This window comes from Camelus bactrianus, chromosome 14, assembly GCF_048773025.1.
Source record: "Camelus bactrianus isolate YW-2024 breed Bactrian camel chromosome 14, ASM4877302v1, whole genome shotgun sequence".
Classification (NCBI taxonomy): Eukaryota; Metazoa; Chordata; class Mammalia; order Artiodactyla; family Camelidae; genus Camelus; species Camelus bactrianus.
In genome coordinates, this window is record NC_133552.1 from 61176942 (window position 1) to 61203444 (window position 26503).

A 26503-nucleotide genomic window follows, 5' to 3' on the forward strand; every position below is an offset into this window, starting at 1 on the left:
TAAAAATGGTGAATCATTATACTATACACCTATAATTTATATAATATTGTACATCAACTATAGTTGAATCAAAAAATTAATTAAAAAACCATCTACTCAGATATGTGGAAACATAGTTTAGATATGGACGCATCTGTAATACGTATATTTATTTGTCAATCAAATATTTGCTCACTTCTTTTCCCAGGGGCTTATTAACATAATCTACACTTGTCCTTAAAAGCAGGAAGCAAAATATCAATCAAACTAAATAAAAATCAGACCTAAACCAAGTAATGCACCTTTACCTAAGAAACAATCTTACTGTTTTATAAATAAAGTTCCTTCACACTTGAAACGTGGTACTGTTCTAGAAACAATGACCAGTACCTTGTCAGTAATGCCTAACTGCAATCAGCAGGATGTAACCTTGCTTCCAAAATCCCCCATGCTAAGTATTCAGCATTCTTTACAATCACTAAAAGCTCATGCAAATCTGTGTTCCATAGAACTTAAAGTCACTGACGATTTTGCATAAAAAATTGAATTTTCTTTTCATGCACAGTTCTCATAATTAACTCAAATTATTTTTAATCTGAAGCCCCACAAAAATTAGTTTCATTTTCAGTTCTGAAGAAAGTAGAGGTTTTACAGTTTTTGCACCCTCAACTATAGTATATAAATAACTACAGTAATATACTACCATGTTGCTTAATGTAAGTTTAGTATGTTAATATGATACTATATTATTTAACGTAAGTTTCATAGGGCTTCTAGGACTACTTAAAGACATGATCAAGATCCAAAGCCCTGCCTATCTGGGGGGTCTTTGCACCTCCAGAACACATGCTAAATACCAAGAGAAATAATCTCTTAAATGCCCAATCTGTTCTCCCTAGTTGCCAAAGTAAATCACTTGGGCATAGCTAAAAATCTTCATTTTAGGACCCTTAAGGATATTAATAGCAACATTATCATAAAAATAAAAGGCCTTCCCTCCCTCTCTGCCTGTGCCTTTTAGCCAGACCCACAATTCCCACTGCACACTTAACATTGATGTGAGTTTCTTTATCTCTGCTCAGTATCTTTATGAGAGAAACATTCTACTACTACTCCTACAATGAACATGCAGGTCAAGCTTCATATTTCCTAGGTCTCAGGAAGGCAGAGTAACAGATGTGGAGGTCCCAGTATGCTTCTACTTCATTCTCAGAGAGCCAACTTTGTTCTTAGCACCTTTGTGGTCACAACCTTCCTTCATCCTTCCAGGGTCCGAAACAGCCAAGAAGCAGCGGCTCCCAAAAGGGAACACCACCCCAAAAGCTCCCTGAGTCCTGTCTAGGTTCCTTCTCCCTCTAGACTGCACACTCCTTGAGGACAAGGTCTGTGTCTTAATAAAATGTTTATCCTTTAGTGTCTGTTGAGTAAATGAATATGGCCAGTGACAACTGGGGATCTACTGAACATTGAACAAGAGCTTAAAAAATTGTAACAACACAGCATTTTTGTGTGCTGATGTCATCGTTAAGAACTCAAAAATGTCTCAAGATCTGCTAAGATTCTGACTAAAAGATAAACAAGAAGACACTTGAATCCTCAGAAGGCTCGAGGGCAAATGCCCTGACATGAAAATGTGGAAGGAGAGCATGGGGAAGCCTGGAGCTGAGAAGACTGGACTCCATCTGGCCTCTCTGCCCCTCCCCTCCCAAAGGTCACCTCTGTTGGAAATGAGCCCCAGGGTTGCACCAGGTCAGGCTCTAGAGCAAAAAAATTGGTCCCCATCACCCCTCTGCAACCTCATAAGATTATGACAGTAAAATCTCTGAGTGGGGAATAAGACAGGAAGGAAGGAAGCAGGACACGGCCATTCAAGGAATGATGCAACAATTAACATCAAAATGGTGGAAAATTAAACTCCCAGTAGGCTCAAGACAGCAAGAGATTTGACTTCTAGTAGACCTTGAGCTTCATTTACGCCCACTGTAATATATTAGAATGGTGAATAACATGCCCACGGGCACCATGACAGTTCCAAGGCTAATCATAAAAGATCAGAGAATGGGCAATGGCCAGCTTCCTGGGAATCCCAGCCCCTTCCCCTGGGTAGTTAAAATGATCTTCCCACTTGTTAGCATATGAAGCTACCAAGCCCATAAAAACTGGCAACACGCCTCCTCTCATTCCCTCATCTTCAGAGATGGCCCACACTGTCTATGGACTATGTAACTACTTTTACTCTTATCTGAGCACCAACCCCCACACCTCGTGACCCTTCTCTTGCCTTTTGAAACAGCCTGCACTCTATGCAGTATGTGTCTAAATAAACCTATTTTTACAGCAGGACACACACACACATTGGTCCAGAAGAAGCAGTGTAAATCCACCCTAGGCTGGTCTGTGCCTTCCCCATTGTGCAGGTGACACCAGGGCAAGATACAAAGGACTAGGCATCACAGGGAGAACCCAGGTCTCCTGTGCCACAGCTCACTGGAATATCCTGGGATACTGTGGGGTGGGGTGGGGTGGTTTGGGGCTTGCTTCACAGAGTTGGGGATATTCAAGACACCAAGACTCTAAGAAGTCAGCACTCTTTTTCCAACTGAAGCCATAGAAAAAGACATCTGTGAGTCTCTCAAATTCTGGAAGCTATTCCAAAACCCCCTTCCTCAAATGGAGCACCCCCAGCATAACCTCCAAAGGAACCCATCACCACCATCTCACCTTTGGGGTCTCTAGAACCCATAATCTTCAGCCTCTTTCTCTCCAGCTTTGAAAATGCAGAACATGATACGTAATTTATTAGCTGTGACTGTCTCCAATTCAAGAACCATCATCTACTCTTGGTTACCCCTCCTCTCTCATGCTACTTCTTACATTACAGAACTCTCAACACCATTGTGTTTACACAAGCCCGCCAGATGTTGATTCTTCCAGGAGAAACAAACACTGTGTCAGGAATCTTTGCCCCTCTCAGTTTAAAGTGGCTTTAAGTTTTAAGTCCCTTTAAAAATCTGACACATTAATTGGTTTTTCACAAAATCACCTCCAAAGAAATCAGTAAACTACCCACATTCTTTCATTTAAAAAAAAAAATTATAGAACAGCCGTTATTTCTGATCTTCTGGAAAAAAAATAATTAACATTCTCTCAGAAGGTTTCTGTAAAAGAATAAAGAAAATTAAAATGGCTAAATGAACATATTAAAAGCCTGGGAAGATAAAAAGCTAACCTCAGAGATTAAATATCCTGTAAATTCTAGCTAGTGAAATAGTTTATAAATGAATTTAATATACTATAAATATTATGGCACCTCTGTTATCACCATAGGAACTCTGTCTTCTACTTAAGAAAACAGCAATATATTAGAACGACAGATTAAATAAATTATCTAAACAGTCTTAGAAATACAACTCTTTCTGTAATGATACAATTTTAACAAATTGCCATTTATAGCTGAATATTTATTTTAGCCAATGCAAAGCTGCCTGAAAGGTAAAATGACCTACATTAACAGTTTCTTCTACATTAAAGAACTTTAGGTTTAATAGGCACAGGAAGGTTTTTCTCTCAAGCCACATAATTATTTTAACCAAAGTATACGTAAAACCATGATGTCCATCCCTTACACAACATTATTTGACTACTAAATAAATTCTTTCTTCTTCAGTAAGTTTCTATTAGATTTTTTTTAGATCAATCTTGTAGTTCTTGCTTTTTATTTCTTTCTCTCTGTCCTAATAGCTCTTAAACAGGAATGTAGAACTCAATTCTTGGCTTATGGAAAAATGAACATCAATTTCACCTACAAACTGATCTAGGACTAATGAAATACACAAGCAGGGAAGAGATTCATGGTGCAAATAGATGTTTCATATTCTGATATTATCTGATTACCATGGTCTGTAAAGATACTTGATGAAATGCAAGAGTAAACAAAGTAAATTCAATTATTTCCTATGGTCAGTGGAAAATACACTGGACTAGAAGTCAGTAAACTAGATTTTTATTCTTGTAATACTAACCAGCTGTATAATCACAGACAAATCGATTAACCATGGTAGACCTTATCTTCCTCAACTGTAAAATTAGGAAGCTGGACCAGATGATCTCTAAAGATACTTTTCACCTCCAAAACAATACGATTTCATTTCCACGTCACAAATTTCTATCAACCCAGAGAATTCATGGTACTTTCCAGAAAGGCATGTAATGATTCAAGTTAACCATTCAGAAGTTCCTGAGAAACTCAAATTTTAAGATTATATCTTTTTGACAATTTCTGCCATCTTATCAAGAAAAAATGTTAACTATCAGCCAGGTGACCTCAAATGAATCATTTGATTTCTCTGGTCTTCAATTTCCTCATTGAAAAACAGAAATAAAAAACTATTCCAATCTATCTGACTAGATTTTCCAGAGGCTCAAGAGAGATTTTTTTTTTTTGAAAGAATTTTATAAAACTGTCAAATGCAAGGTTTTATTATTTCACCTAGGCCTCCTTCCTCTCTGAGCATTCAATGCAGGCCTCTTAACTGGTTGACAATATTTTTGCTACCAAGATGCATGTGTGTATCTTAATCCAGGAACACATTTTACATTAAGATACACACCTTTACCAGCACTAAGATGTACAAGTGTAATTTTCAAAGAGTACTAATTTGCATGTCTTACATGAAGCACCAAAATCTCCCTCCTATTTTTTTTTCTTGATAGATCTTATGAAAGCTAAACAATTAGGAAATATTAGAATGTATAAAGAACAAATCATATTCCCTTTTCATGTATTTATTTCCAACATTTTTCTTACACACAGGTTATTTTCTACACACTTGTGACACACGTATTTCCATATACTACTTTTTCACCCAACATTATAATTTTCCCAAGAGTTCCCCATAAGCAGCTCTTTTAAGAGTTATATGATATTTCTTTAGACTGCCCTTATAAATCACAAAAGCTTGTACTTACTGGGTATTTACTGTGCCCCAGGGCCTATTCCAAGTGCTTTATATGCATCTGCTCACTTAATCACCACAAACCTCTACAGGATAAGTGCTATTATGATGTTCATTCTTGAGGTGAAGAGCTGGGTTTAGCACCTCCTGAGCCCAAGTTCTTATCTACTATATTCCACTGCCACTCCTAACAGAACTATCCCCCTATTAACGGAAACCTGGTTATACCACAGTATTTTCTACATTCTAGAATTCAGGGACCTATTTCTGAAACAAGAGAATAGTTTATGATAGCATCTGTAATATTATAAAACTTTTTCATCAACAAAATAGTGCTTATACTCTTTAAAAGTGAACATTCTGTACATACTGTTTATAACTTTTACATTTATTACGGTAAACAACTTTTCTTAGAACATTTCTATATCCACATGACAGAAAGTATATTTTCTGTTAAGACAAAATTTATAAAAACAGTGTATGTGAATCTCTAAGTACAGAAGAGTTTGAGAATAAACTTCAAGTAGCCAATGGAAACCCTGGGCAGTCCACTGACATCTGCTTTCAGATTCACTTTCAGATTAACATTCAGTAAACATTAGTCTATAATAAATAAATAGGCATATCTCTAACATATGCACTGACCTTGCCAGCCTCCCTAAGCAAACATACCCAAGTACTATCGTAATTGTATTTATCCCTGCCAAATTCTAAGAAAGAGGGCGCAGGGAGATTCCAACAAACCATTTGGCATTACAGAGTTCTGCTCAGATAGTAAGCCTCCTTGCCATCAATTTGCTGATAAGAGTTCAAAGAGTCCATTAGAGAAAAAGTGACAGAGATGTAAAAGAAACAGAAACAACTTCACCATCTAAGTACTTCTTGATGGTTTGCAACACTCATGGTTCAAGTGAATGAAAAGCACTTCCAAGGGTTTTTATTATTTGTGTTCTTATTTTATTTTGTTTTGTTCTCAGATAAAGGATTTACTAAATACCTAACATAAGAATTGGATCAGTGTGTTCTTTTATACACTGGAGTTCAGCAAAGTTGGTGAAAATAAGCTGTCCCAAAAAAGGAAATTAATCTTACTTGCAGCTGCTTTCAAAAGCTATACAAAGATCACACAGATTTACTGACAATCTACTTTTTCTAAACTAAAGCAAAGGGCCAGCCCCAAAGTGATGCATTCTGACATACAAGAATATCAACAAATCAGGTGACAATGAGAAACTAATGATACAATGGAAACTTTGCATTCGGAAAAGTAATCTGGCAGAGGGAAACAGGCTAGAATGAAGTAAACAGAAATGGGTGCAGAGAGAGAAATTAGGGGCAAGGAGGAATCAAAAAAAGGGTTTTAAAAACAAAACATGTCAGACATAGAGGAGTCTTTCATTCATAAAAAAAAGGGGGGGCAGGGGGAGGGTATAGTTCAGTGGTAGAGTGCATGCTTAGTATGCACAAGGTCCTGGGTTCAATCCCCAGTACCTCCTCTAAAAACAAATAAATAAACCTAATTACCTCCCTCCCAAAACAAACAAAATCTATCGAGCTTCTGCTATGTGCTAAGAGACAGACATGAAACAAATGTACATACATGTAAATACATAAACTGTGCTAACGGGTACAAAGGAAAAGAACAGGCCAGGCCTGTTTCAGTTTGGGTGGATAGGCAGGGCCTCTGTGAGGCAAGGAATTACAAGCACAATTCCACAGACCAAAGGGAATGGCCTGGCAGATGAGGAGGAAGGTAAGGTGGTGATTATTATCTCCAGCAAAGGCAAGAGCTCCTGCCAAGTCCTGGGGTATGAGAGAGTCTGGCATCCAGAACATGTAAAAGCTGGGCTGGTGAGCAACGAAAGGGTGGTGCCTAATAAGGAGACTGCCTTACAGTCCAAGGGAAGAAGCTTCTATTCCAAGGGCAGTGGGGGACACTGGTGTGTTAAGGATTCAGAATTAAAGTCTTAAGGATGGAGTAAGAGTGGAAGCAGAGACTAGACAGGAGGGATGCTATCCGCCACTACTGCTGGGACCAGGATAGGGGCAGCAGATGGAGAGGGGGATGGCAGGCTGCAGTAGCCACGACTGCTGCTCACCACAGATGTGGGCTCCCCTTCCAGACACACAGACAGGACTGGACTGCCCTGCCCCTGGAGTTAGGTGTGGCCATGCAAAATGCTTTAGCCAGTAGAACATAAGCAGAAGAGACTGGGTGGAAACTTAATAGCCTCTGAGGGAGGGAGTCCCCACACTCTTTCCCGGCACACGAACCCACCACATTCAAGATAGTGGCTGTCCCATCAACCCAGGTCCCAGGATGCAGACAACGTGGTTCCTAATCACCCTCAATGGAGAGGCAGCATGAAGGAGAAATAAACCTTTCTGTTTTGAACCACTGAGATTTGGGAGTCGTAAGCCTACACTGACTGATACAGACACAGAACGTGATGGATGCAGTGATGAAAGGATGATGAAGGCAAAAGGAGATGAACAAAAGAGAACAAGGAGGAATTAGAGATTTCAGAGTTGGTGACCATGAAAGGAGGCCTCTCACTAAAGAAAACAAGTATGCACAAAGGACAGCTGGTTGGGATGAAAAGTGACCATTTATGTTTCCATAGATGCTGAACTTAAGGGACTGGTGGGACAGCCATGTACACACGTCAGGCAAGTTAGCGGAAAAGCATGTGTGAGCTGAGGGTAGACATCAGAACTGAGATAAAGATTCGCAATCTGCGGTGAAGGTGTACAGCCCCTTTCCGAGTGAAGGAGAAGGATTAAATGCTATGAGCCAAAGGTGGTGAAGGGACGCTTGGGGAATGTCCCTGGGTGGTGAGGGCAGCGAGGGGCCAGAATGAAGACCACAGAGGAGGAAGGTGGAGAAACCCAGAAGGGGAAGGAGGGATGCTGAGTGCCATCAAATGCTGCAGATGACAAGCTGAAGGAGTGAGGACTGAGGGGCTACCCCACAGTAAGGGCAGAAGTCAGGCTGCAGGCACACAACCCAAGGTCACACAGTGTTTAGCATAAAAGGGGTAACAGAACCCAGGTCCCTGAACATACCCACAAGCCTCCACAGCCTTCCAACACTATAATGGAAGAATTTTCTCAGGTTATTCTTCTAAAACTAAACTTAATGGCATCATAAACAGTCAAACTTCACAATTCACTCAGCGTACTGTTAAGACCTTTAGATAGTTTACAGTTGGTCAGTATTTTACAGTTTCTGCCCTGAACCGTCAGCACTGTGACTGCAGACATTGTCCTTTATGTACATTTCAATTTAGTACTTAGAGGGAAATCCTACAAGTACTGAGTCAAAGAATGGGAGCGTGTTAAAGATCTTGATACATATAGCCCAGCTGCAAAAAGTAATACCATTCATCATGTTACAAAACCCAGGAGGCACAATTCTCACAAAATGCATGGCATTTTAAATAAAAAGGGGGCCCCTGGAATTGTGGAAAGGGATAACCCTGCAAATCAAAGTGCCCGGTTCACCCCGTCCTTGCAAAACCATTCTATCTTTGCAAATCTGCACATTTATCAGGCAAAAATGACATCTTGTTTTAAATAATGTTCCTTTAATTATTAGCAAGGCTGATCACTTTTTTTCTGTCCTTTATGGATTGTGTTCCTTTCTTTGAGAGACTGCCATTAATGTCCTTTCCCATTTTTCTTCTGGAGTGTTTTTCTTTTTTTAATTGACTCATATAAGAACTCTCAATATATTTTTTAAAACTTAACACTATGACTGAGATATAGATATACACAGAGGACAAATACGGTTTCTAAGCTTATTATTTGATTTTTAAATGTATGGTATTTGTGACATACAGAACAGAGGTCTGAGTGTTTGCATGGGGAGGCAGTAGGTAGAGAAGTTAGTAGGAATACTTGGTCTGAAGCCACAGTGCCCAAGTTCAAGACACAGATCCCCCCACTTACAGCCTTGTGACCTTGAGGTGACTTAACTCCCCAGGTGTAAAGCCCTAATACATATCCAAGGACACAGTAAGTGCTTAAGAAATGCTGGCTCCAGATATATTTAGCCAAGGCAATCAATCTTTTCTTTTATTAACATAACACTAGCTTACCTCTGTTAAGCACCTACTTAAGCACTTACTATTTAGTACCTTTACATGTATTATCTTATTTAATCTTTATTTTTAAAATTACCTAAGATAATAATACCTAACAAACCCAATTCTCAGATAAGCAAACTGAGGTTTAGGTGAAGAAACTTGATCAAAATCCTCAGCTCATCAATGGCAAGGCCATGGCTCACCTCCTAAGCCCAGACCAAACTGGTTTTTTCATTTACTTCCAGGCTTTACAAAAATCCCTCTCCACCCTTATATGATTATTCACCCATGTTTTATGCTGTTTTCTTTGGTTTATTTTACACGTGACTCTTACATTTAGTTATAACTTATTTCAGCATATAATATAAGGTGGGGCACCAACACTTTTTGAACATCATTTCCTCAGTGGTGTACCTACCCTGTCTGACTGCTGCTCACGTGATACCCTCAGTGTTGACACACACAGAGGCCTGTTTTCTATGCCACAGACTTCTCTTCATGTCCTCAGGTCTGTCTGCATGACACAAAATTGTCGTATTATTTACCCCAAGATTATACTAAGGAGAAGGTCTCTCTAAGAAGCATATGTATTGGCTGGTTTGAACTTCTTTCCTAAAATAGGTTGCAAAAAGACAAGAAAAAAAATCTATTTTATGATGCATTCTTAGCCAGTCATTGAAACTGTCCCCAAAATTAGCAGCTGTATTTCTCAAAACCTCTCTCCCTTCCTCCTAAAACTTGCCCAGAGCTCTCTGCCCATGCCGCTCTGCTCCTCCTTGGCCTATGCCGGCATTCTAAGAGTTTACTCAATCTCTCATCCTTTTCTGGGAAAAAAAAAGTTGCCCTTATCTCTCCATCTTCCAGGTCTAGTTCAATTCTTCACAAACCCTTTCCCAAATATATCAGTTCTGTCTTATTTCATCTTCCTGTTCTCTGAACCAGGCATTTGAACCTCTTTTGTACTGTTACCTTTCCAGAGAGGACTGACTTGTCCACCTATTTAGATCACAAACCCTTCAGGGCAAGGGCCTGCTCTAACACCACAGCAGATTCTCAGTACCCAGCAAAAAGTCCTGGCACGGAGCTGGCCCGCAATAAACGCGGATAAAGATTTCACAATTCCTTCCCTCCTTTTTCAAATTCAAGGCATTACTAATGTCCTTCCGTCTCCCAAAATTCAAATGGACCAGAAACCAAAGAACTAGAACCTGTTGTTGATTATCTAGTTGGAGATGGGCCTCCACCCTGCTTCCTGTATTCTGGGACATTTCTGTTGTTAGCACTCCAACAGAGGGCGGAGAAAGACAGTGAGGTGAAGCTCAGGCCAGTTCAGTTACCAATTTACTATCCTATCTGATTTAAAATTACAGCCAAAATGAGGTTTTACGTTATCTGAGGATTTCAAAGAACAGTCCCCCTCGGGTCTCAGGTTGCCTCAGATCATACTGGAATTTCGTGTTCACTGAACTGGGAGGGTGAGGGGGGCTCCAAGTACGCACTCTGGGAGGTTATCACCCCACACCTCTGTCCGTCATCCTCCAGTTACACAAAGGAAAAGTTCCTGAAGCCTGACTTGGATTCATTTCATCTCATACTGCAGGCCCTCGGATGGCTGTAGAATGGTGTCACCAGTGGGGGCCTGATGTGAAGGAGAGTCTGAGGCTGAGCTCGCCAAGATAAGATTGGCGAGGAAGCCGGCAGCCAGATGACCTGGGCATCAGGACCTGAGCACAACAGAGCCAGCAAACCCATGCAAAGGGCTGGGTCCCAACATTTACACAAATCTTTCAGAGAAAGGATATTTTTAGGCCTTGGGTGGTATACTCAGATCTAGGCCATTACGATGCTAACTTTAATATTTATGAAAAACCCAATTACAACTCAACCCTGCTCAGGGAATTATTCCTAATTTTTCTTCTGAGCTTGTGTATATTTTGAATATATTGCCCTCCTGACTATTTTCAATACGGAAAGGTAATTCTGAAATTGTGAGGATTCTTTCATTATGCAAAATTATAAATTACTTTTCCTACTGTCAGGAGTATTACCAGTAGTACCTCTACTACTCCTATAAAAGTAGCTTAGAACTGAAGCCTGTTGGTAGGGAAAGGGACTCTAGAGCAATTCAGTACAGCCCTTCATTTAACAGAACAGGAGGGAGCCTGGAGGTTCGGAGAAGTTAAGCAATAGTCCAGTATGACTTAAGTAGCTATAAGAATATAAGCCAGGCACTGTCTAAGCGCTTTACCTCTACTGCTCATTTAATCCTCCCAACAACTCTATAAGGTGAGTATGATTACTATCTCCACTCTATAAATGGGGAAACCGAGGCACAGCAAGGCTGTCACCTGCCTAAGACTGCACAGCTGGTAAGCGGTCGAGCTGGCATTACAACCCAGGTGCTCTAACCCACTAAACCTCTAGGATTAAAACCCAGGACTCCAGACCCCAGGGAGGGTTCACGCCATCATGAATAATTCTAAGGCTCATTTTTGAAAAGGCGAGCAAAACTTGTTTGGATCCTGATTAGAACAGAAACTACCAAAGATATTTCTTAAGCAATCTGGGAAAACTGAATAGTATACCAACAGATTATTGCTAACTTTAACATAACAGCATTATAGTTATGTAATAAAATACCGCTATTTTTAACAGTACATATTGGGTATATAGGGGTGAAATGACAGGAATTCACTATCATACCCAATACATATTGGGTATATAGGGGTGAAATGATGGAATTCACTATCACCCAAAAAAGGGAAAAAAGGGGACAGTTAAAGCAAGTTTAGCAAAATCTTGATAATCATTGAATCAGGCTGATGGCTTATGAGGGTTCACTATGCTATTCTCTCCACTTTTTTGTATGTTTATTTTCAAGGTCTTCAAACAAATTAATATAATATCATTTTTAAAGCCCCACAAACCTAAGCCTATGAAAAATGAAGCTTTCAAAGAATGAGAAATTGATGAGTACATCTCACTTTTACATTTTAAAGTTTGTTTTTTTAAATGGCAGCCTTTGTTACTCACTGAACGATTCAGTTCTGTTGTTCTGGATCACTAACAGCCACTCATCAATACTAAAAGCACGAGAAGAGCTAGTTAAATCCTTACCCTGTTCATTTTTCTTTTAGTCCATCTGCAGAACTGCTTTATTAGCCAGCTAGTTAAGAGTATTTATTGCGTGTTTACTATGCTGTAGGCTGTGTATCAACACTGACCAAAGTCGTCAGGGACTGGGCAGAGTAATACTTCCATCCAAGCATAGGTCAGTTGACCACGGGATTCCAAACCCTGGCTTGGTTGCGGTTCTGCCTCCTGCAAGGATCAGGGGTACCTTCTTAGATCCTCCTAGCCGAGATAGATGCACCTACTGTGGCTTCCTGGCAGACACTAGGGTGCAGCGAGAAGCAGCAGGTGGTAGCAGAGTACCTGGCAGGAGGTGAGGGGGGTGAGGTTGACAGGTAATTTTTAATATCTGTAAGCTATTCCAAATTCCTCCATCTGCAATGCAGAACCACTGCAATGTATTTCCCGATCAGCCGGAGAGCCTCTCACACACCAAGGATGCCCACCTACTTTCCTGCATTCTGTGTTTGCTTCACCAGACAAGTGACCACAGACAGAAAACACTAAGGGCTGAGACACAGCCAAACGTCTGGCTGTTCGTGGTTAACGGTGTCCAGGGAAAACAGATGTTACTATTAAAGTGCCATAAGGTAACAGAGTAGCAGTAAGTCATACACAGGAATGGACACTACAGGGTCACCATCAGTAGGCCAGCCTCCAACAGGAAGGACTGTCCAATTCAAGGACTGCTGCACGTCAGTAATTAGCAGTATTGTGCTCAATCTAATGGCTTATTAAACTAGTACCTCCTCTTCAGTCCAGGTCTGTTGCACTTTGGAAATCATGGCACAGCCATATGTCTTATTTACTCTTCTTTTGTCTCAAATCTCTGATGAGGACAGTGCCCCCAGGTAAAAGAACTAAGTTTCCTGTGAGAACAAGAAAGATGCCACAGATGTTTGCAGGCTCTATCCTTAACATACACACAACAGCAAGTCAGAAAGATGCAGGACACAGTACTTAGGCCAAAGCAAATGAAGTTAATTCAGGTTATGAAAGAGATCCCAGGTTCTGGTCTATTCTCAACTCCTGCTCTACTCCTTACCATCAAATGATCAACTTTAGTAAAAGAGAAAAATAAAATTCCTTATTACTGAACAAATTGAAGTTTGAGGAATCTGGAGTGAGGTGGCAGAGTAACAGAGAAAACGCAAACTAAGCAGGCTAGCTATGGAAATACGTGAAGCTTCATCTCCAATCTCCACAAATACCATTCGTGTCATTCTGTGTCTACCCAGGAAGAGCATCTATCTGCCACCAAAAAGATGACCCAGGCCCTGTGTTAAGGGACCTGGCACTCCACCAGGACAATACCCTCCAACACAGCCCCACAAAGCCCAGAAAATTACTTCCAAGGCCCATCTTCTTGCACCCTTTCCAACAAGCACAAGTCATCCACGCACAAACAAGCCCCCTTCAAAAAAACAAATGCCAGCACCAACAAGAAGCTGTTAAAAGTTTCCATGTGCCCAAGAGAGCATGCTGCTGCTCAAATATCGCTCCTCTCTCGCACCATCCAAGTGATCCGAGTGTACTGCGTTTCCAAATATAGCAGGACCAGCCTGGCTGTGGAAAAGTTGATTTAAAACTTCATCTTCCTCACACCCCGAGGCCTATTCTCCAAAGCCGTTCTGCAACGATCAGATTAATCTTCAGGCTACTTGCTCCAAATCCCCAAACTTCGTAGCAATTTGCAACAATGCTGAAATCACCGAGGGTTCCTATGAAGCCCCTTAACCCGTCATAAGAGGCGGCCAAATCTCAGGATGCCGGCTAGGAGGAAGAGGAAATCTTTCTGCCCACCCAAAGGGTCTGCAGGGTCATCACCCACTATGGATTGCGGACTGGAAGAGGAAGCCACCACCTCCACTCCCCCGTGTCCCTCCAGGCCACAGGTGCCAAGCCCCTTCAGAAAGAGGGAGGAGGAGGGGGCTGTGGGAAGGATGGGGGGAAAGGAGAGGGTAATATCTCAGCTGGCAGAGGGAGGTAAACTTGGTGGGGGAGGATGGTGAGGGAGACGGCGGTCTCACTCCCAGGAAATTTCCCAGTAGGGGACGGGCAGCAGTGGGGAGAGGACCCCTGGACGCCGGGTAGCGATGTGGAAGTTGCTGCCCCTCCAGGACCTCCCCTTCTCTCTTGTACAACACCCCCCTCCTCCCCACCACCTCTTAATCCTGCAGACCCAGCAGGGTCGGTAGCCCAGCCGAGGCCCGGCCGACCTAGAGGACGGTAAAGGAGGTGGCCGTTCGCCGGTCCCCCTCCCTCCGTGGTCCCGCACTCACCAGGAGCACCGAGCCGCGCACCACCTCCGACACGCTCTGCCGCAGCTCCGCCGCCGTGCCCGGCTTACTCAGCGCCCGGGTGAACTTCCGAGTCTCCGCCGAGGCGGGGAGCAGCGGCGGCTGCGACATCCTCGCCACCACAGCCGCCGCGCCTGCTCCCGCAGTCCTGCCGGGCCTTGCCGCTGCCAGGTGCGCCCTCCGCGCTCGGCCCGGCCCGCCGGCGGCTCCCGGCGCCGCCGCCCGCCCGCTCCCCCCGCCCCTCGCCGCGCGTCCGGGCGGCGCAGCCGGGGCCACACCCTCCGCTCGGTGTCACGCCCCGAGCCGCCCGCCTCGGCGTCCGCGGTCCCCTGTGCTCCAAACAGCGCCCGGGCTTGCTAGGGGCGACCGTGCGTGTGGCGGCAGCGGCGGCGGCTCCCCCATGCCACCAGCCTCCCTCGGCGGCCGCTCGCCGGGCCGCCTCCTCGGGGCGGGGTGTCCGGCGCGGCGCGGGGCGGGGCGGGCGGAGGAGGGGCCGGCGCGGCGGGACGGCGGGACCCGCAGGTCGGGCGGCTGGCGCGGCAAGGCACCGGAGGCAGGCGGCCGGACGTTGGCAGCGCACTTCCCTGATGGGGCAGGTGGGGACCCAGGGTGGGGGGCCTCCTCCCGAGTCCAGCTACTCCCCGGGCCGTACGTCCGAAGACTTGAGGCGAGGGCCGCGCACGCCACCGGGAGAGCGCGCGACCTGGGCTTTTGCGGGGCCAAGTCCTGGTAGCCGACGCCTATACACTAGGACCCTGGGCTCCCTGCCCGCGGAGCTCCAGCATTTTGGGGACTCCGCGGTCACCGGCAGGGTCCGGGTTGGGTGGCACCACGCCTCCTGGGGCCTCTGAGGGGACGGTTTCAAGAAGGCGGCCTTTGTGAGGCTCCCAGAAAGCACAGGGCCGTTCGGGGAAGCCGCGGCCGTGCGGAACGGGACGGAGCTCCCCTGCCCGGGACTGGCGTGGAGCGCTGCGCGCACTCGTGGTGCCGCTTCTCCGCCTAAATCCACCATTCCGCCCCTAGAGGCGTCGCGCGAACGGTGGGAAGCCTCTGCGAGCCGTAGGGAGCGTCCGGGATGAGTCACACAGACCCCAGCCCGCAAGGACAAGCTGCTGCGTCACCATCCAAACTTGTGAGCCTCGCCTAGCTCCTCTACAAACTGAGGAGTACAACCTACAGGAGGCTGAAGTGACGCGACCTGCGTATCTGCCGCCCCTCCGCGGCCGGGTGGAACTGCTGGGCGCGGAGCCCGGGAAACCCTGAAGCGCCGGACAGGGAGCCTGACGTGACCCAGGAGCTGGCGGCTGCAAGCGACACCACGACTGTGAGGAACTTCCCCACACCGCCTTTCCAGCTCTCCCATCGCTAACGAGCCTCCACCGCTTTTTCTCCGCTCTCCTAAAGAAACCCACGGCAGCCCAACTCTGACCCGTCCGCGGAGAGGGCGCGCGGGGAGGGTACAATTTGCGTTGGGCCCGTAGCGCATGCTCAGTGGTTTGGGTTTCGGCGGGTTCCCGGGGCGGGGAGTCTGTCTTAAGGGTAGCTCTGCTGATTGGCCGGCCTGCGCGGGCCACGCCCATCGCCCGCTGATGGACAGCTCCCTACCTGCCAGGGTGTCTTCCGCAGCGCGCTTGGTGGCGGTGTGGACCCTGCCTTCAGGTGAATCCCCGGCGCCTGAGTTGCCCAAGTGCAGGGAGGCCTCGCAGCCCGTTGCATCCCACCCTAGCAAAGAAGCAAACACCGGCCTAAAGCGGAATCTTGAAGCGGGAAAACCACCAATCTAGTGTAGAATGCAAACACCACCGTTCAGGACTTAGTGGGCAGGTCTGGCACGTAAGCCTGGAGTTTGGGCATGCAGTCAGCACTCAATAAATGCTTGCTGGATTGGTTTGTTTTCCCAGTGCCTTGGGACACACGATGTAGCACTGAGTGAGCCTGACAGGTTGGAAGATAAACAAAACCAGTAATGTGTGATAATAAAAACAATTCCACACTAACCATTTCCTCTATTGTGGCCTAGACGGACGAAATGACGGAGTGGCCTAAACTTTTTCCAGGCAGCAGTAGGGCGGGAAGACCCCAGGAGTCTGAGGCGGGTGCTTTCACGGGGAGCTTGTGCTGTTTGGTGTGACAACACACCCCGCGTTTACTCCTCTGAGGTACATGGGCTACTTCAGCTCAACTCTTACCTGAATTGTCAGATGCTAGTCTGACAATCCTAAATGAAGTTTTCCCTTTGAATTCTGACTCCTGAAGAAGTTCCAGATAGCACAGACCTTTACCCTACTGTGTTACCTTGGCTCTCTAAACTGCGTCTACTTCCACAGAATGCAAATAGATTATTTTTTATTATGATTAAAAATAACAAATGTTGTGGGCCTTTCTTTTTTCTTTCCCTTTTCTGCTTTGTTTTGTTTAAGAAATACATGAACACAGAAAAGAGCACATATATCTGGAGAGTGAAGAGTTCCCCAAACCTCCTAATTTCACCCGTCTCTACTGGCCCTAATTTCTGTGCTTGCTTACTGACTCATTATATTCTAGAATTGGCAGATTTTCATTTAGGAAGCAGGGGGTGATGTGTAAGGTGCTGACAGTAGTAGTCACTGACAATGTCTGAACAAGTGCAAGTCCCAACAGTCAGAGAAGGAGGCGTGGAAATGTGAACTAAGCCCAGGAAGACCAATTTTCCCAGCAACCCAGAGCACAGCCTCCTCTCCCAGGTGGAGTTAACAACTGGGACATTTCTTAGGTTTAAATTTGAGAAGAAACTTGGTCCTTACTGTTATGGGTTGAATCATGTCCCCTTAAAAGACATTAAAGTCCTTACCCCAGTACCTGTGAACGTGACTTTATCTGTAAATAGGGTCTTTGCAGATGTCATCAAGTTATTTGAGGTCATCCTGGACCTTGTGAAAAGAGACACACACACAGAAGGCCTGTGATGACAAAGGCAGAGACTGGAGGGATACAGCTGCAAGCCAAGGAACAAGCGGGGTGAGACAAAGAAGGATTCTTCCCTTGAGCTTTTGAGAGCATAGCCCTGCAGGCTCCTTAATTTCGGGTGTCTAGCCTCCAGAACTGTGAGAGAATAAATTCCCCTGCTCTAAGCCACCCAGTTTGTGGTACTTTGTTGTGGTACAGCAGTCCTCAGAGACTAATACACTTACCAAAGACTGTTTTTTTTCATCCCCACCAGAGTGGGCCTAAAATTGTGTGAATTCTTACTGCATCAGCTCCTGGGGAAGAGGCAGCCACACCTTTACTGAAGGAGGAGCATCAGCTCCAGGTGAGGATGCTGCATGGAATGGGGAGGGAGGGATGGTGTGGAATGTGTAGTGGAAGGTACATCCATCTGCTTTAGCCTGATAGAGTAACCCCGTCTTTGTTTTACCAAAACCAAAGAAAGCTTTCCTCTCTGTTGAGGATGATACTACTACATAGTGGAGATTAAATAATTTCACCCAGTTTTGAAAATCTGCATATAAATGATTGTACAACACCCAAATACTTATAATTGGAGTATTACCCATATTTTAATGATAACCTCTTACTGAATTATTTCCTTGTTAGGTTTGCTTTTGGATTTGTATGGGTCTTAATGACACACAATTAGTTTAAAATTTCTTCCAGGTGTATCCTGAAAGAGCGCATCTGTTTTTAGCATAAATAAAAAGTAACCCGTAAAGAGCAGTCAGTCCTGTGGTTTGTAGCATCCAGGGAAGTGCAGAGCGAGCTTTCTTTTTCTTATTTTGCATAATTGAATTTTTTAAAATAAGCATCTTTTAGTTTTGTACTTCATTTTTTTCTGTGAAAGTTGAACCCTTTATATAAAATATAGGTTGAACTCTGTTGTATACAAGGCATTATTACTAGGGGTCAAAATTTATGATAATAAAATTCTGAAGTTTCTTACAATCTAATGGTGAAAAGAATTTGGGTTTTTTAATTTTGGTAAAATATACATAATGTAAAGTTTACTATTTTAACCGTTTTTAAGTGTACATTCAGTGGCATTAAGTATATCCATATTGGTGTATAACCATCGCCACCATCCATCTCCAGGACTTTCTCATCCCAAACTGCAACTCTACCTCCTCATTCCCCTGACCCTCAGTGTCTGGCAAACACCATTCTACTTTCTGTCTCTATGAATTTGACTACTCTAAGTACCTCATATAAGTGGAATCATACAATATCTACCCTTTTGTGTCTAGCTTATTTCACTTAGCCTGTGTCAGTATTTTTCCTTTTTAAAGGCTGAACAATATTCCATTGTGTGGGTATATGCATATATATATATACACATATATATCTCACTTTTTTATATCAGTCTATCCATCAATGGACACATGAGTTGTTCCCACCTTTTGACCATGATAAGTAATGCTGTTATGAAGATGCTTGTGCAAATATCTGTTACATCTCTGTTCCCAATGGTTTTGGATACATACCTAGAAGTGGAGTTGCTGGATCACACGATAATTTTATGTTTAATTTTTTGAAGAACTATCATACTGTGCTTCATTGTCTAAATGTTTCTTATAATGCTTGTTTTCTAAAAACATTGGTTGATTAATTTTAGAAAGCCAGCATTTTAAAATTCCACTAAGTAACATAAATAGAAGACATAAACCCGTGAAGGAAGAGCCTCTGGGGAAAGGTATGCAATTAATCTAACAAATTAATAAGTTTACAGATACCCCTTAGGGTTAATGGTACTGGAGAAATATAACTCCCTCTTTCACTTTTACCTTATTCTGGAGAGATTCCTAGCAGAGAAGAAATGAGAGGTCTTTAAGAGATCTTTGAGACCAGAGCTTCTCAAGCTTTATTATGCATATAAATCACCTGGGGCGGGGCAGGGGTGACCTGGTTAAAATGCAGATTCTGATTCAGAAGTTCTGGTGTGGTGCCCAAATCAATAGTTCTAACAAACTCCCCACTGATGTCAAACTTGCTCAAGCACGTGCTACTGATGCAAAAACCCCATTTTCTGAATGGCCTCACAAGCATTTAGACTTCCAGTTCCAGCAATCTGGCAAACTGCAGGCCTTTACAACTTCTCCATCTGACTTAAATTTTAAGGGGGAAGAAGACCAAACACTCAATAGAAAAACAGACAAAACTGGTAACCAAGAAGTTCACAGAAAAGATAGAAAATGACAGGTAAATATATGAAAAAGATGTTTAGCCCCACTTATAATAAAATAAGTGCCAACTAAAACTACATTGATATATAATTGCTCATCAATCAGACTGGGAAGTATTATAAAGCATAACATTATTGGAAAGGCTGTGGAGAAACAAGCACTCACACACATGGCTGATAGAAATACAAAATGATGCAACCATGATGGAGAGGAATTTGGCAATATCTAACAAAACTATCTACGCATTTACGTTTTGCACCAGTAGGTCCAATACTAGCAATTTACCTTGAAAATACACCTCAGACAATAAAAAAATGCTACACGCAAGGGTATTCATTGCAGCATTACTTGTAATAGTAAAGTTTTAAAAAATAACAGTATTGGAGACTAAGAAAATATGATACATACACACAATGAGATATTATTCAACTGTAAAAATGAGTGAGATAAATATCAGTTAACTAATGTGAAGTGACTTTTCAAGGTATATTGTTTAAAAAAAGCAAAAAGAGTATCTAAAGTATGCTGCCTTTGTGTAAGAAATAAGGGAAAATAAGAAAGTATACTAGTATCTGCTTGTTTGTTCAAAAACAAATGCAGGCAGAATGAAACAGATCAATAAGTTTGGTTACCTTCAAGGAAAATAAGGTAAAAAGGAGAGAAGAATTGGGAAAACAGGGGATAAGGGACACTATTCTGAATATACTTTTTTGTATAGTTCTGACTTTTTTGATGTTACTGTTTCACATATTTTAAAAAAATATTGAGGAGGGGAGGGTATACTCAATTGGTAAAGTATGTGCTTAGCATGCATGAGATCCTGGATTCAATCCCCAGTACCTCCATTAAAACAAACAAACAAACAAACAAACAAACCTAATTACCTCCCCCAAATTTATCGACAAATAAAATCAAAAAGAATGGAAAAAAAACCCTAAAATCAAATACACGAGAAACAAATGGACAGAACTCTGCTTCAAATGAATAATATAACCATACTGAAGGGCGTAAAATGAAACTAACCCCAGTAACCTTCAAATACAGTAGACTATATATCATTAGGTTAAAGATAAAAAGAACTTTAAAAAAATACTGAACTCTTGTAAGTAGACTTTTTTTTTTTTTGGCAGATGTATCAGTTAGCAATTCTGAGATGACTTTCTGTGTTTCCAGGAGTGAACAAATAAGTAATATATTCCTGATCATGGGAACCAGGTTTTTCACTGTTAGGGAAGGGAGTTACAGATATGGAAAGGACATAGTCTAGAATAAACCCTGTGTTTTGCGGTTGTATTTGGAGGTACAGTATGAACTCATGGGTTTTAATACAAATGGATTAAACAGATAGCTGATAGGTAGGTAAGAGAAGAGTGGATAGTTACCCTTATAACAGTGGGATGCTACTGGTTCCTACTGGCTCTAGATAATCTTTACCTCACTGTATTGCCTTTGCTCCTTTGTCAAAGATCAGCTGACTATGTTTATGGGAGTCTATTTCTGGGCTCTCTACTCTATTCCATTGATCTATTTGTCTATACTTTTGCCAATACCGCTCTGTCCTGATTACTAGAGGCTAGTATCCAGAATACATATATATATATAAAGAAAACCTTACACCTCAACAAATAACCCAATTAAAAAATGGACAAATGATCTGAGTAGACATTTCTCCAAAGGTATACAAACAGTCAAGAAGCCATGAAAAGAAGTTCAACATCATTTGCAATGAGGGAATTGCAAATCAAAACCACAAGGAGGTACCACTTCACACCCACTAGGATGACTATAATCAAAAACGCAGAAATAAATGTTGGCAAAGATATGGAGAAATTGGGATCCTCTTACACTGCTGGTAGAACTGTAAAATGGAGCAGCCACTTTGGAAAACAGTTTGGCAGTTCCTCAAGAAGTTAAAGATAGAAGTACCATATGACCCAGGAATTCCACTCCCAGGTACATACCAAAAAGAATTGAAAACATATATCCAGACAAAAAGCTGTACATAAATGTTTATAGCAGCATTATTCACAATAGCCTAAGCATGCAAACAACTCAAATGTCCACCATTAATGAATGGATATGCAAAATGTGATATATCCACACCGATGAAATATTACTCAGCTATAAAAAGGGAGGTAGAACTGATTCTACCACAACAGGTGTGAACCTTGAAAACATTATGCTGAGTGAAAGCAGCCAGACATAAAAGGTCAAATACTGTGTGATCCTATTTATATGAAAAGTCCAGAATAAGTAGATTTGGGGTTGCCGGAGGCTGGGGGGAAGGCAACATGGGGCGGGAACTACTAATGGGTGTGGGATTTCTTATTGGGACAAAAAAAAAGTACTGGAATTAGTAGTGAATCACTGCACAACTTTGTGAATGTACGAAAACCACTGAATGGAATTAAAGAGTGAGTATTATGGTATGTGAATTATACCTCAATCCAAGAAAAAGAGAATTTATTTTGGGCAAGAAGAAAGTTACTCCAATGAAAGTTCTGGGACAGGAGACAGAATAGTGAACAAATAAACTAATAAATATGTGAGCATATCTAAATAAATATTGACTATATCAAACAAAAATAGTGATGCCTAGCTTCTGGAGCTTAAATCAACCACAAATACTGAACAACTGTATAGAAAGCAGGGTAGTTTTAGACAGGATGATGTCTGCAGGTTCTTATATTGTTCATGAGGAAGATATTGATTAATTTTAGAGTTTGTTAAATGTAACTGTCTAGGGTGTTCATAGTCTATAAATAGAGTGTTTATCTTCCAAACTAATAATGTGAAAGAATAAAATATTTTTTAGAAGATTCAGTGAAAAGGAAGTAAGAAAACAGATGGAGTGAAAAAACAGGAAAAGTGCAACAAATGGAAAAATTAAATTAACTGGTAAAAAGAAATCCCACTATATATTAGTAACAATAATAATCATAAATGACATACTCCCAGTAAAAGGCCCAGATTGACAATATGAATAAAGAAACAAAAACATATATGTGCTGTTTATAAGAGTTGTACCTAAATCATAAAGAAAAAGGAAGGTGAAATATAGAAGGATAGAAAAAATTTATACTAGGCAAATACTAACCAATAAAGCTTAGCATAGCTATATTATTATCAAAGTAAAGAGATTTAGGACAAAAAGCATTGCAGAGTTAAAGAGATTTACTAAACAATAACAACAAAAAAAGAAAAGTTCAAAACTTAAATTCACCAGGAGGATATAACAATTCTAAATTAAATTCTGTGCATCAAAAAGTATCTGCCTCAAATATGTAAAGAGATGGGCTGTTCTGGAATTTTCAGAAAGAAGAATATTTCCCCCAAATTATCAAATATCTTTTTTCCTAAGGCTTTACATTCATACGTACTTTAAAACTCTCTAGATAAGAGCCAAGTGCTTATAAAAAGTTGAAAATATTCTAAAATATATTTTTAAAAAAGACTATGAAATGTCTCAGTATATGCTGAAAGGGGATGTCAGCAAAATATAAAAAAAAACATAAAAGAACACTTAAAAGGATATCATTCAATACCCTTTCAAATACGAAGTCACTATATCATATCCAGTTGTCTGTTATATTTCTTATAATAGTTAATATTTATAATCCAACTGTATTAGACTACAGCATACAGCATCATTTCAGGTTTGAACTATCCTTTTTATAGGAAATAGTTCCTTTGCTACATGACTAATAATAAATTAGGAGGAGAGTATCACATTTAATTAACTGATAAAAATGATACCAATTTTTAAATTAGCATTTGTTACCAGCCATATTCATTCTATCCACCTTTCTTTAAAGGACAGCACCAATACTTTGCCACTTTTTTTCTAGGAAAAGGAATACAAATTGCATTTTTTTTAATTGCAGAGATCCTTTCAAGAGATAAATATTGTTTGACTTGCCTCTAAATCCCTAAAATACTCTGTAACACTCTTTACAGAATAGTGTATCAAAATATAGGTTTTCCAAACAGTATGGAGATTCATTAAAAAACTGAAAATAGACTTACCCTATGATTTCAGCAATCCCACTCCTGGGCATGTATCTGGAGGGAACTCTAATTCAAAAAAATACATGACTCTCAATGTTCATAGCAGCACTAGTTACAATAGCCAAGACATGGAAGCAACCTAAATGTCCATCAACAGATGACGGAATAAAGAAGCTGTGGCATATATAAACAATGGAATATTACTTAGCCGTAAAAAGAGTAAAATAATTCCATTAGCAGCAACATGGATGGACCTGGAAATTGTCCTACTAAGTGAAATAAGCCAGAAAGAGAAAGAAAAATACCATATGATATCACTTATATGTAGAAACTAAAAAAAAAAAAAAAAAAAAAAAAAAAAAAAGGACACAAATGAACTTATTTACAAAACAGAGACAGACTCACAGACATAGAAAACAAACTTATGGGTACTGGGTTGGGGGAAGAAAGCTGGAAGGGATAAATTGGGAATTCAGGTTTTGAAGATACTAACTACTATATATAAAACAGATAAACAACAGGGTCCTACTGTATAGCACAGGGAACTATGTTCAATACGTTATAAGGGTCAATATGAAAAAGAATACGGAGAGGAATATATAAATGTATGAATCCCTTTTCTGTACACCAGAAATTAATACAACATTGTAAATCGACTAAAACAATTTTTTAAACAAATACGGTTTTTCCAAAGTTTAACTATTCATTGCCCTGAGATTGTGATGGGAGTCCCAGATCCCATCCTCCCTCTCCATAATAAACAACAATAAAGAAATTATTCCAGACTAGGCTCAGGGCTCTTCTACCCTGTCTAAATATTGGGGGCTAATCCTGATGGTTCCAGAGAAATAGAGATCTTCTTTTTAAGCCCTTAGAATTTACTCTTCTCTCCAGAAATAAAACATTGCCAGGCTTGGACAGGCAAATGAACTCAGAAGAAAAGGAGAGTCATAGTTCATTATAAGCTCTTTCAAATTTACTGTAACCCATGTTACCAGAAGTGGTGGACAGTAAAGAAGAATTCACTAGAATGGACTTGTCTCATTTCTGAACTTCTGGAGCTGGGTTCTCTGGTGAGGAAATCTCATGTGCGGGGGGACCTGGAAACACCAGTAAGTATCCAAGTGGCAGTTTGCCCCTTCATTCACAGCTTCTTACATACCAGCATTCAATGAAACTCAAGGTGTCCTTGTTCTTTGAAGACAGGGTTGTGAGTTTGGGCCAGTTCTGTCTAAGAAAGCAAAGGATAAAACATATGAAAACACTAAGGAAGATGGAAGAGAGAAAGGGCAAAAAGGAGTTCTTATATATTGAATGGAAAAATAGATATTTTACATAGGAGATGAGGGAAAGAACCTCGCACAGTCCAGTCTGATTACTAGCATTATTATTTGTCAAAATGTCCAAACAATGTCCATTTGCAATGAAATATTTACATCGAGCCCATTGTGTAGTGACCTCAGTCACTATGGGACGTGCAGGGGGTGTTACTCCAAAAGAAAATGTGACCAAGTGTTTTAATCTTACTACTTGTATTTTTAATATTTTAAGCCACATTTATTATAAAGTATTTTATTTAACACGGGCTTACCTAACACTCAACCCAGTGACAGCTCTGGCACCTACTGCAGTTTCTCTCTTTATAAAAGTCTCAACTCACAGATTCGTCCCTCATCGTGCTGCATCACGAGGGTATAGAACAAGTAAAACTGTTACTGAGCTATCATAACCCAGCAGATGTCCTAATCTGCTCTTCTCTCTGCAGAACTGCAGGCAAATCCAAGTGTCAACCAGCACCTTTTCCTCATTTGACTTGACACCCTAATCTTAATACTCCTGCCATTCAGCAAGCAGAGAAAAAAAAAAATCCAGCTGCATCAACACCCCTTCTGAACAAATGAAAACTTATCATTAAGGTGAAGGGATAGTTAAGCTGTGATATACAAACAAAATGTAAGGAATTATTAGTAAAATGATTCCATTAATTTATAAAGATTGTTTGTGTACTAAGCACCCAGACAAGGTCCAGCTTGGGAGATGAAACTACCATCCCCAAAGCTAAGGAGACATTTTCATCATGAAGTTCTCTTTCTTTTTCTCTTTGAATTAGCCTTAGATTTTCCCTCTGTTTTAAAACTGCTCATCATCAACAGTTTTGCTCTAATTTGTGAACATCATTCATAATCTACAAAGATTAACTGACACCAAAAAAGTAAACGATGTTTTTCATTTCATTTTTTGGTCTGTAATATTCAGTCCAGGATTTCATTAATATTCCTTGTAGCAGTTTATATTACAGAGCCTGAGATTGTCATGTCACCGTTTAATAAAGAGACTTGGCAACTGATGCTGAGTGTAAATTATCTTTAATATCATTGAATCTCCAAAACCTGTTATTGCTATACTGGATATAATCAAATAATGACCGTCCATAATCACAGTAAATGTGTAATCATAATAGTTTGGTTTAAAAGTTGTTGAAACCATTCTGACCTTATCAAATGAATTCCCACAATATTCCTGCAAGATAAGTGAGTTAAAGTTCATGTCACAGATGAAGTGTAGGAACACAAAGAGAGATGTATTCCGGGGTAATTTCGTATCTCTCCAAACATGCTAAAATGGGACTTGTGTATCAAGAAGGTATCTGAGGAATTAACTAGAGTTTTCTCCCCAGTTGTTTCCACTGTAGGTAAGGCTTTTCAATGAGCCAATACAGCCGAAATTAGGCAGGAATTCCGCATGATTTTAAAATACCTACCTAGTTAAAACTGACTGGTTGAAATAGGATCCCAAAGCCAGTTTCCTTTGGAAAAGATTTACTTAGCAAAAGTTACATAATTTTTCCAAAAAATATAGTAAAAGGAATAAAAATATAGAGTTTAAAC

The 26503-nt window shown here is 41.3% G+C and overlaps 1 protein-coding gene across 4 annotated transcripts in view; it reads right to left on the reverse strand.

The window, feature by feature from the left end:
* DOCK9 (dedicator of cytokinesis 9) overlaps positions 1–14706 on the reverse strand; it is a 256309-nt gene extending 241603 nt beyond the window's left edge. For all 4 annotated transcript variants that reach the window (XM_074378467.1, XM_074378465.1, XM_074378460.1 and 1 more), the window contains exon 1: positions 14437–14706. In XM_074378467.1, coding sequence (XP_074234568.1) covers positions 14437–14565 — 129 coding nt within the window. In that variant the 5' untranslated portion in view covers positions 14566–14706. The remainder of the gene's footprint in view (positions 1–14436) is intronic.
* Between the last annotated feature and the right edge of the window lie 11797 nt (positions 14707–26503).